Source organism: Anguilla rostrata, chromosome 2 (assembly GCF_018555375.3).
Source record: "Anguilla rostrata isolate EN2019 chromosome 2, ASM1855537v3, whole genome shotgun sequence".
NCBI classification, from domain to species: domain Eukaryota; kingdom Metazoa; phylum Chordata; class Actinopteri; order Anguilliformes; family Anguillidae; genus Anguilla; species Anguilla rostrata.
In genome coordinates this window covers 8,542,579-8,552,005 of record NC_057934.1, presented here as the reverse complement: position 1 = coordinate 8,552,005, position 9,427 = coordinate 8,542,579, and the positions used below count along the sequence as shown (strand labels likewise).

At 45.1% G+C, this 9,427-nt stretch overlaps 2 protein-coding genes across 2 annotated transcripts; both read right to left on the bottom strand.

Annotated features, from left to right (window-relative positions):
- Nucleotides 1-2,115: 2,115 nt before the first annotated feature.
- Nucleotides 2,116-5,803, bottom strand: morn2 (MORN repeat containing 2). Its single transcript, XM_064317747.1, has 6 exons — nt 5,537-5,803; nt 5,087-5,119; nt 4,933-4,983; nt 4,720-4,826; nt 3,822-3,958; nt 2,116-3,203 (listed from the first exon to the last, which is right to left on the bottom strand). The coding sequence occupies exons 1-6, from the start codon at nt 5,541-5,543 to the stop codon at nt 3,101-3,103; spliced, it is 438 nt and encodes a 145-aa protein (XP_064173817.1). The 5' UTR covers nt 5,544-5,803; the 3' UTR covers nt 2,116-3,100.
- A 2,323-nt stretch (nt 5,804-8,126) lies between these two features.
- gemin6 (gem (nuclear organelle) associated protein 6) lies at nt 8,127-9,388 on the bottom strand. Its single transcript, XM_064317735.1, has 2 exons — nt 9,076-9,388; nt 8,127-8,720 (listed from the first exon to the last, which is right to left on the bottom strand). Exons 1-2 carry the CDS (start codon nt 9,201-9,203, stop codon nt 8,348-8,350), a joined length of 501 nt encoding a protein of 166 aa, XP_064173805.1. The 5' UTR covers nt 9,204-9,388; the 3' UTR covers nt 8,127-8,347.
- Nucleotides 9,389-9,427: the final 39 nt, after the last annotated feature.

Here is a 9,427-nt window from a genome sequence, read left to right as displayed (position 1 = left end):
GGCAGGGATGCAACATATTACATCACCTTGGCAACAGCGGACATGCTGTTGCTGTCCTCCATGCATCAAATGACCCAAGTTAACTGTCATTATCGCAGCCAACGTGCAGTAATACACACTGGCCGCTATTGTGGCAATATCTAATGTAGCAGTCTTGGGTTCTACAGAGGATCATTCAATCTGTGTTTCTTGTGCAGTGGCGTGCATGGGAGGGGGGGGGAGCCCCTGCTCTTTTTTGCTCTGAGTACCAAAGACCCCTTGTTTTTTTAAAAACTTTATTTAACCAGGGTAGGTCTGTGCCCTAAAGGGACTCTTCTATGTGCCATACTTGCCCTAGTGTCACACCAGAGGAGCCCTTCAGCAGCTCACATGCCCCCCTGAGGGTAATAATGATTTTTTTTTGTACTACAGGGGCACCCTAGTACCACACGAGACCTTCAGTTTTTCATCCAATGTCGCATCCTAATAGCTTAATTTTTGCACTAAGGTCACAAGGAATGTGTGGCAAAATCTAAGGGCAAAAATAATTGGTTGCTGACTGGTTGTTGAGATTCAAGGTGCAGTGAAATTTGCAGTGGCTCATTTCAGAGCCTGGGCCAGTCAGGGAGAACAGATTTTTTCATTTATTGATATCTGCAGGGATGTGAAGGAAATTCCTGCAGGTATCTTTCACGACCAAATATGAAGGAAAGTGTTCTAAAACAGACTTGCGTACTACACCTTTAAAGTGTGTTGCGTATGTATGTATGTGCGTGTGTGTCTGACTGCGTGACCTAATGCGCGCCCAACCCCCCCAGCCCAGGTCTGGCCCCATGTTGACCCCCCCCCCCCCCACAGAGTCTCTGCGTGCCACTGGTCTGGCGTATTTGCGTGTCCATCAGTGAACAAGCCGTTTCCTTGACGATGCCTGTCTGTTACAAAGTGTTCTGAAGCCAAGATTTAAATTACAGCTCAGGTAACTGACAGATGCCTTAGGGCTCAAGCGTATTCAACTTCAAGCTTTTTCTTCATCATCAGAATGCTTCAGATACAAGTGTGCTGCCACATTTGGACTAATTGTAATTGCACTGCAATTTGCTAATTAAAATGAAAGCACACTGTGATCATACTGCATCTGTGGACACACACCAGCCCTCAGGGATTATCTGAAATACCTTTTTGTCTTTAGACACCAGTACCATTTCTGTAGGTTACTGAACAATTTAAAGACAACCTGTCCATTTGCCCCAAAATTCAGAATAGGATTTCTTCTTTTGTACTGCTGGAAATTTTAAGTTAGTGATACACTTCTCTGAAAAATCCCAGCAATCTGCAAGTTTTTTTTTTTTTCAAATTTCACCAGCGTCTAAGGAGTTATTCTGAATGTGTGATTTTCCCAGGCCTGACACAGACAAAATACACATTCATCATCACGTGTACAGCTCCGCAACCCGCAGAAGTACAGAGACTGCCGGTTCTTATGTAAACTGTCTCCTGCGTCCTCCCGAGCGGAGGGGCCTGTCTACCTTCCGGGGGGACGCCGCCGCTCTCCGTAACGTCGTTATTACCGATGTCACAAGTCTGAGCCCCGTGCCCGGGCCGCGGCGAATGAAAAGACCCGGTTCAGACCTGAACAACGGATCTGTGTTTTTAGCCCGAAGGTCACACGGTTCTCAGAAACCGAGGCCTGCGTTCACGAAACAAAGATCCCGATTCTTCAGAGGGGCGTAAAGGGGGGGGGGGGATCATCCCGTTCCTTTAGAGCTGGTTTCTTTTTTTCACAGAAGGGATTTGTGCGTCTTTACCCACCCCACACACCGGACCCAGGCACACGGGTGGTTTCCCTCCATAGCCATCTGGGGGGGCTCCACTTTGGCTCCGGGGGGGTGGGTAGAGGTTCATATCTGTGAGGGAGAGGACCACCTTATTTCTCTAAAAAGCCGCAGGGTTCTGGACACCTCCTGACTACCTCGTCGCCTTTGTTGGTCAACGGATAGCTGCATCAAGGTAATCGATTCCCAGGGCAGAGCCATTCTGCCATTGGATACGGTTGCCAAAGAAAGACAAACGGAAGACGTGTGCGCCGTGTGTGTACGAGTTCTCCTTTCATGTGACTCAACTGAAGCAAATTGGGAAAAAAATTGCATTACATTTTATTACATTTACTTAGCAGACACTCTTTTCCCGAGCAAACAACAAAAGTGGAAAAGTGGAATTATTCAGAAAACACATACCCACACACACACACACACAGTTTTAATAATACATGCTGCTAGATATCTGAAGAAATTCAGGGTATGTACCTTCGCTCATGGGTACAATGACAGTGTCCCACTTGGGAGGTGAACTGGCAACACCTCAGATACAAACACACTTTCCTAAGCAGTACACTACACTACACTGCTGACTGAATGACTTACTTTATTTGGTAATAATTCAAAAAGACAGGTACAGAAGGCTAATTAATGCCATACACAGTAATCCAATGGCGCTCACATAGCATGTTGGGGGGGGGGGTTTAGTCAGCTGGGATCACCGGGTCTCATTGCTCACCAGCGACCCCCGCTGGTCAGTCCTGAACCCGCAGTCAACCTGCTCAAGCCGCTATGAAGAGTCCTCCTCCGGCTCACGTCTGTTTGAGCGCAGCTGGAGGACTGCGGTGTGAAAAGAAGCAGCAGCTCGACATCGCACGTGTCAGAGGAGAGCGAGCGCTTGTCCGCCCCCCCCCCCCTTCCGAATCGACTGTGGAGGATGAAGCAGCGAGCATGCTGGGTGCAAATGACTGGGAGAACAGACTGATAAGTAAGTGACTTTCACCTCGGGTCAGAAATACTATTAAAGTGTGGCTTATTTTGACATTCAAATCCCCACCCAGAACCAATTTGAATGGTTTAGCACAGTTAGCAATGATTTATTGGAACACTATTACACAGGAGCTTCCGTGGAAAAAGGCCATGTTAAATAAACGTCTCAGTGTCTGTGAGCGAGGATAACGCTGATCTGTTCCACCCACAATGCACTGCTTTCTTCCTGCTGTCTGCCTCTCAATGTAACGCCTTTTTCTGAAAGAGGCCCGGAACGCAGAGGGATCAGGAGGTCAGGTGGCCGAGGGCTTGGCTTGTTACATGTTGAGTTTCAGCTTCAGGGCTGGAGCCGACGTGCCGTGGAAGGTTCCGGTCCAGACTAACCCCTGGGCGTCTGTGTATTCTCCTTCACCTTCTAACCTGCGGGAAGCAAAAGGGGCCTTTCAGAAGACGCACGTCATGGGCATGGCAGACTCTCCAGCCTATCATCCCATCACCCCCTCCCCCAAAAAGCAAGCCCAGGATGTCAATGGTAAGAGAAACCTCCCCTGGTGGAACCAACAGAAAGGCGGCACGGTGGTGCAGTGGGTAGCACTGTCGCCTCACAAGAAGGTCCCGGGTTTGAATCTTGGCCTGGACCTTTCTGTGTGGAGTAGTATCATGTTCTCCCCTTGTCTGCATGGGTTTCCTCTGGGTACTACACTTTCCTCCCACAGTCCAAGTACCTGCAGGTAGGCTGATTGGAGACTCAAAATTGCCCATAGGTGTGAGTGAATGGTGACCAGGATAAGTGGGTATAGATAATGGATGGAACCAAGGAACATGGGAAGGATCGAGAGTCAACAGGAGGATCCTATCCCATCCTCCTCTGGTTCTTAGTGACAACCATTTTGCAAAAGCAGCAGTGGAAGCCAGCTGGGCGTTGCTGGGAAGCGCATTAGCGTTCTCAAGCCCCCACCTCGCTGTGTTTCCCTCACCTGTTTCTGTGGAAGCTCCCGGTATATCGGGTTCCGCTCTGGAAGGTGTAGGTTCCCTCACCTGTTTCTGTGGAAGCTCCCGGTATATCGGGATCCGCTCTGGAAGGTGTAGGTTCCCTCGCCGTGGAACATGTTGTCTTTGAACTCCCCTTCGTAGACGGCCCCGGAGATGAGCTCCAGCCTCCCCCTGCCGTTGAGCTGAGAGTGCAGGGCCAGACGAGGAGCCAGATAAAAAGACAACACACACACACGTATGCATACATGCACGCACGCATACACACACACACACACACGTATGCACACCCACACACACACACACACACACGTATGCATACATGCACGCACATACACACACACACACACACACGTATGCATACATGCACGCACGCATACACACACACACACGTATGCACACCCACACACACGCACATACACGCACACGCACAAAAAAAGGGTCACAAATTACAGAGCTCAGTCTGTCAGAAATATAAACTCAATGAGGAGCTAAACTGCAAGGAGCAGCAGTGTTCTCATTAAGGAACCAGGGAGCTGAAAAGTAAACAAGCCGCAGAATCAGTAACAGACTTGGGTCAAGTTGTTATTCGAAATACTTTAACCCTTTAACAGACAACAGCTGAATTTGTGCCTATTGCCTTTCCACTTTTGTTTTTTAAAGAAATGTCTTTTGTCGCTAATACTGAACATTTTGCTCTTTCATATTACTGTATGTTTTGATTATTAACATTTGTTTGAATTATTTCTCCAGGGACTGCTGGGGTGTTTTCAGATTTCAATGGCACGTAACCCGTTAAAGGTAAGTAAGCGAGTAAAATACATATTTCACCCGGGTCTGATAAGTGCAGGACGTGTGGAATTTAAACTGTGTGTCGTCCCACAGTCAGGGCTTCGGGTGAATAAGTCGATTTAATGAGCCGTTTGAGACCCCATGATGGTGGTACCTTGTCGTCCTTCCACTCCCCTGTGTAAACGAGTCCATTAGCCGAGGTCTGAGTCCCTAAACCCTCTCTCTTCACCATCCCTTCGGGGGATCTACTGCACTCTCCGCCTGACAGTGAAAAATATACACTCAGCGACAGACCCAAAAAAAAGTGTGGGATGACTGAACAAAATAATATAGAAATGCATACTTCAAATCAAATCAAATTACTTACTGTATTTATCACCATTAGGAAATATGTAGGACGCCGTCAGAATCACAGATTCTTAAAATACAAACGCAAAGAAAATTAATGTTGCTGTAGCTTTAGATGACAAAAATAAAATATTAAAATTTGATTACCCTCAGAATACTTGTTTGCCACTTACCTTTTGGTTCCACACTCTTCTCTTTTTTCTTTTCTGAAAAAAGACAGCATGATTTATCTTCACCAGAAGCTTTAGAAATTTTCACAGAGGCTGACCTTAGTTAAATGTTTCCAAAACATGCATGTTTGTAGTAGGTTGACTTGCAACTTTGTAGTTACATCTTTTGAGCCAACAACAACAATCACTATTATTTAAAAAAAATAATAAATAAATTTTGTTTAACAATTTATCCTAATTCTTCATCATACTCTATACAATACATACTGTAGCCTACCTATAGCCTACAGTTTAAACATTTAACGGTATTTCGCATTAGTTTACATTGTTGAATGTACTTTTCACTACCGTATTGACGTTGGCTAGCCGATGCACCACCAATATAGCGCCGAAATAAAAAGTTTTGTTACGTTCACTCGCAACCTACCCAAAGCTGACAAGCCGTTTACTTACCAGACATAATTAGGCAATACTACAGAAAGACAGCATGTGCGGATAACTCCATCATGTTGCCTCTTCCCCTAAATGTTTATTCTTCCTTCGCCATAGCAACAGCATATAGCCAATCGTGAATTTACATGTCAACGCTCATGGACTGAGCCTCTTTGAAGGCAGTTTTCCTATTTGAGGCTCAATGCGCATGCGGATTGTGAACTCGTATCATCCTGTCGGATGAAACCTGACGCCTGCCTACCTTTTGATCTGACAAATTGGATTGCTGAGACCAAGAGCTACCGCAGGTCTACGTATTTAATTACAGATGATATAATAATGAATCCGGTGTCTTAGTGCTGGACAAAAGCAAAACACATTGCACCCAAATTGGCACTTTTTTTGGATAAGATTGGGCACCCCTGCACTTGTGAAAAAAACATGAGTCATCCAAAATCAATGAATAACCCTTTAAGTAGCTCCTAAAGTTAACATAAACCCTGCCTCACTCTCACATTTACCATATTCCTAACCATAATTCTAACCCTAAACCCTATTTCTAGTCATCTTCACGATGGGACTTGTCTACTAAGATGGCTTTAAAAAATTAAGTATTATTTCATTATCATAAATGAAGTTAACACAAAGAAAAGTCTTCGAGGTCATTTATGAAGAAATAGCATCACTGAAAAAAACTACTTTAGATTGTTTTGGTAGGTAAGCTTGGTCAGTGGCAACATGGGGGCTTTTTTAAATGTCAAGGGACTCCCTCTACTGGGCATTAAGCTTAATTTAAATAAAGATTTTTAAAAAGGGCACCAGGATTTAGGGTTCTTCAATGTCCAGCCAGTATGCCTGTCCCGGGTCTTGTGAATTGGAAATATTATGCTGCTCCTTATCATGAGTACCAGCCTTGTTTTCAGCTTGCTACTTTCAGTTTCCAACTTTCCATCCAATGGCAACTGAGGCCATCTGACATAATCTCCTCCAGAATCAAATTAAAACATCCAATAGTACAATTGTAAATCCAGGCCAGGATGGTTTTTCCTTTGCAAAAAAAACATGATCATATATTTTTGGAGCACACATTTTAACAGAATGCACACACAGACACACATTCTGTGCAGTCCTGTTTCTCATTGTGATGAATAAGAAATAATGTTAACCAATGTCACTTGAATAAATTCATTTGTGACACTGCAGTAAATTGCAGTCATTACCAGCAGGCCCACATCATCACACTCTGTACTGTATCTCTTTAATCTGGAAGAATAACAGAAGAAACTGTTCCGATTTAATTATTCATGCTCATCCCCGCTAAGCCTCGCTCAATCTGCTGTCAGCAGCGCCGCGCTTCCTCCCAGACTCAGCTCTCTCACCGGGGGAAGCGGGAGAAAGCCAGCGTGAAGGAGCGAGAGAGAGAGAGAGCCAGCGTGAAGAAGCGAGAGAGCGAGAGAGAGAGAGAGCCAGCGTGAAGGAGCGAGGGAGAGAGCCCGCATGAAAGAGCGAGAGAGAGGGAGAGAGCCAGCGTGAAGGAGCGAGAGAGAGAGGGAGAGAGCCAGCATGAAGGAGCGAGAGAGAGGGAGAGAGCCAGCGTGAAGGAGCGAGAGGGGAAGGCCGAGGGGAGAGAGAGGGAGAGAGCCAGCGTGAAGGAGCGAGAGAGAGAGAGCAAGAGAGCGAGAGAGAGAGAGCCTGAAGAAGCGGGACTTTGCTCCGGCCAAAAACGGCCATCTGGCTCAGCCGCAGCGGTGGGTCACACAGAACACCTCGGCCTGCTTTGCCGCCAGAAGTCTTCCGTTTGGAGGCACACAGAGCACTTTGTTTAAAAGAATTATACATCAGACAGTACAGTCACCAAGTAATGACAATAATAGTGATGATAACACATTTGTGTATAACATCCATCTATACAAGTGATTTTACTGGACCAAGGACACAAGGGTACAGGGGCAGCGCTGAACAAGTGACGGCTGAAGACTCACCTCTTCAGGCTGCACCTCTCCTCATCCCTCCCTACCTCCCTGTAGTCTCTAATCGACTATATAATCTTAGGGTTGTAGCTAGGTATGCTGTTTATCTTAGTTGACTTAGTTATTGCACTCGTGCCTACTCAACTATTGCTTGTATTATTTGCATAGACTGCTTTGTTGCTGCTTTTGTTTGTGTTAATCAGATTAACCTACAGGGTCCAAGTTGAACTATGCGGTCGTTCCCTGCACTTCCCTCTAGGGTTTTGAACACACTTGTTCCTGGTTATGGTTATACACTTTGTTGTACGTTGCTCTAGATAAGAGCGCCTGTAATGTAATGTAATGTAATGTAATGTAATGAACCTGGGATTTAAACATGGGATTTAAGAGCCAAAGCCTTTAATCACTACACTGCACATCCGGCATCGCAGGATCTCACACTGAAAAAAGCAAGCAGTACTGCCACAGAGGTGACAACCCCGACTGGCATTTGCAGGGTGACCCAACAGGTAACTGTCAAAATGAACTCAGAGGGAAAATGAGGGAGACAAAGTTTATTTTTTTTTTTTTTTTTTAAAGTTTTATATTTTGAAATATTGTTGCAAAAAAAAAACTGCCCTTGAATAAGAAAACAGGGAATGTTTAATTATCGATTCAAAAAGTTTAATGACAAAGCCATAATTGTGATGTGCAATGCCATACATCAAATAACAGAATTATATAAAGTTGTGCTTAGAACCCTATACAAAAGCAGTACTTGCCAAAACAAAAAATATACATAGAGAAAGAGAGGGAGAGAAATGACAACAGTATACTGAACAACCCAAGGGCCTGTAGTTCATTCTCACAGAAGTGAGATGTGTTATAAGTTTTCCTCCGGACCAGGATTACTCTCCACGAGACTCTGTACTCTGGAAAGTATAATTTCATTGGAGCTGCAGCAGTCTTGTGAGCCGTATGGGGGATTCACAGTCAACACTCCAGCCACACGCAGCGTCTCACCCTCCTCCGTTACTGGAATCAGATTTTTCTCAAGCCACGCGCGCAAGCATTCCCTCTTTCTTTTCAACTCGTCCGTGCTGAGGACTTGGCGTCCCTCGGGCATGAACAAAGAGCTCAATCGTTTCGCCATCTCTTCGTCGCCTTCTTTCAGAATCTCCACTTCTCTTACTGCGTGGCCCATCACCACCACGACAGAAGCCTTCCCAGTGTTCTGGAAATTCACCAAGACGATACTGAGAGTGAGAGTAAGAGAGGTTAAAATGGCAACAAGTCGGAAAACATGAAAAGTTCGATTAATGTCTATGGTTCAGTTACTTTCCCCTCGTATTCAAGGTACATTTGCACACCATTGGCTCATTGGAACAGTCAAGTGTTTCGTTTTAACTTAACGCGACCTAAAGTCTGCAGCTACCCACATCACATAATGCTGAGATCAATTCAGCTTGCCCTTCGACTACCTGGCTAAGCTTGCAGGTAAATTAAAGCGTGGAGCTAGCTAGTTACCAAACAGAGTGCAGAACACAAGTCGTAAAGGTGCAATTTTCAACGTAATACTGAGATATGATAGCTGAAGAAGTTAAACGTCACCTTGCAGAGACTGGGTCCACGGTACAAACCCAACCTTGATACTCATGCTTTTCGTCTGCTGTCACTTTCACCTCTTTATTTACATATTCATTCCACTCTAGTGGGTTCTTCTTAGACCATTCGTTCATAATTCCTGCCGACTTTTAATGAAGAAAATGTAGTAAAGTGGTCAAAAACAAAGTTTTCGAATAACTAAACAATTTTGTAGCTAGCAAAATAAAGGAAAAAACCGGCAGAACAGGCTACCTCCAAAGGCGTCACAACGAGTCAAACGCTAACGATTATTTCCCAGAGCACCATGCGGCAATTTTTTCAAAGCAAGTGTAGCAGCACAATATGTCGATGGAAACAA

Coding starts and splice junctions, on each gene's coding strand:
- gemin6 (XM_064317735.1), bottom strand. CDS start 9,203: ATGAACGAATGGTCTAAGAAGAACCCACTAGAGTGGAATGAATATGTA. Junction 8,721..9,075: donor GTGGACCCAGTCTCTGCAAG/GTGACGTTTAAC, acceptor TCTCACTCTCAG/TATCGTCTTGGTGAATTTCC.
- morn2 (XM_064317747.1), bottom strand. Junction 4,984..5,086: donor GAAGAGTGTGGAACCAAAAG/GTAAGTGGCAAA, acceptor TTGTATTTTAAG/AATCTGTGATTCTGACGGCG. Junction 3,959..4,719: donor GGGAGTGGAAGGACGACAAG/GTACCACCATCA, acceptor CTGCACTCTCAG/CTCAACGGCAGGGGGAGGCT.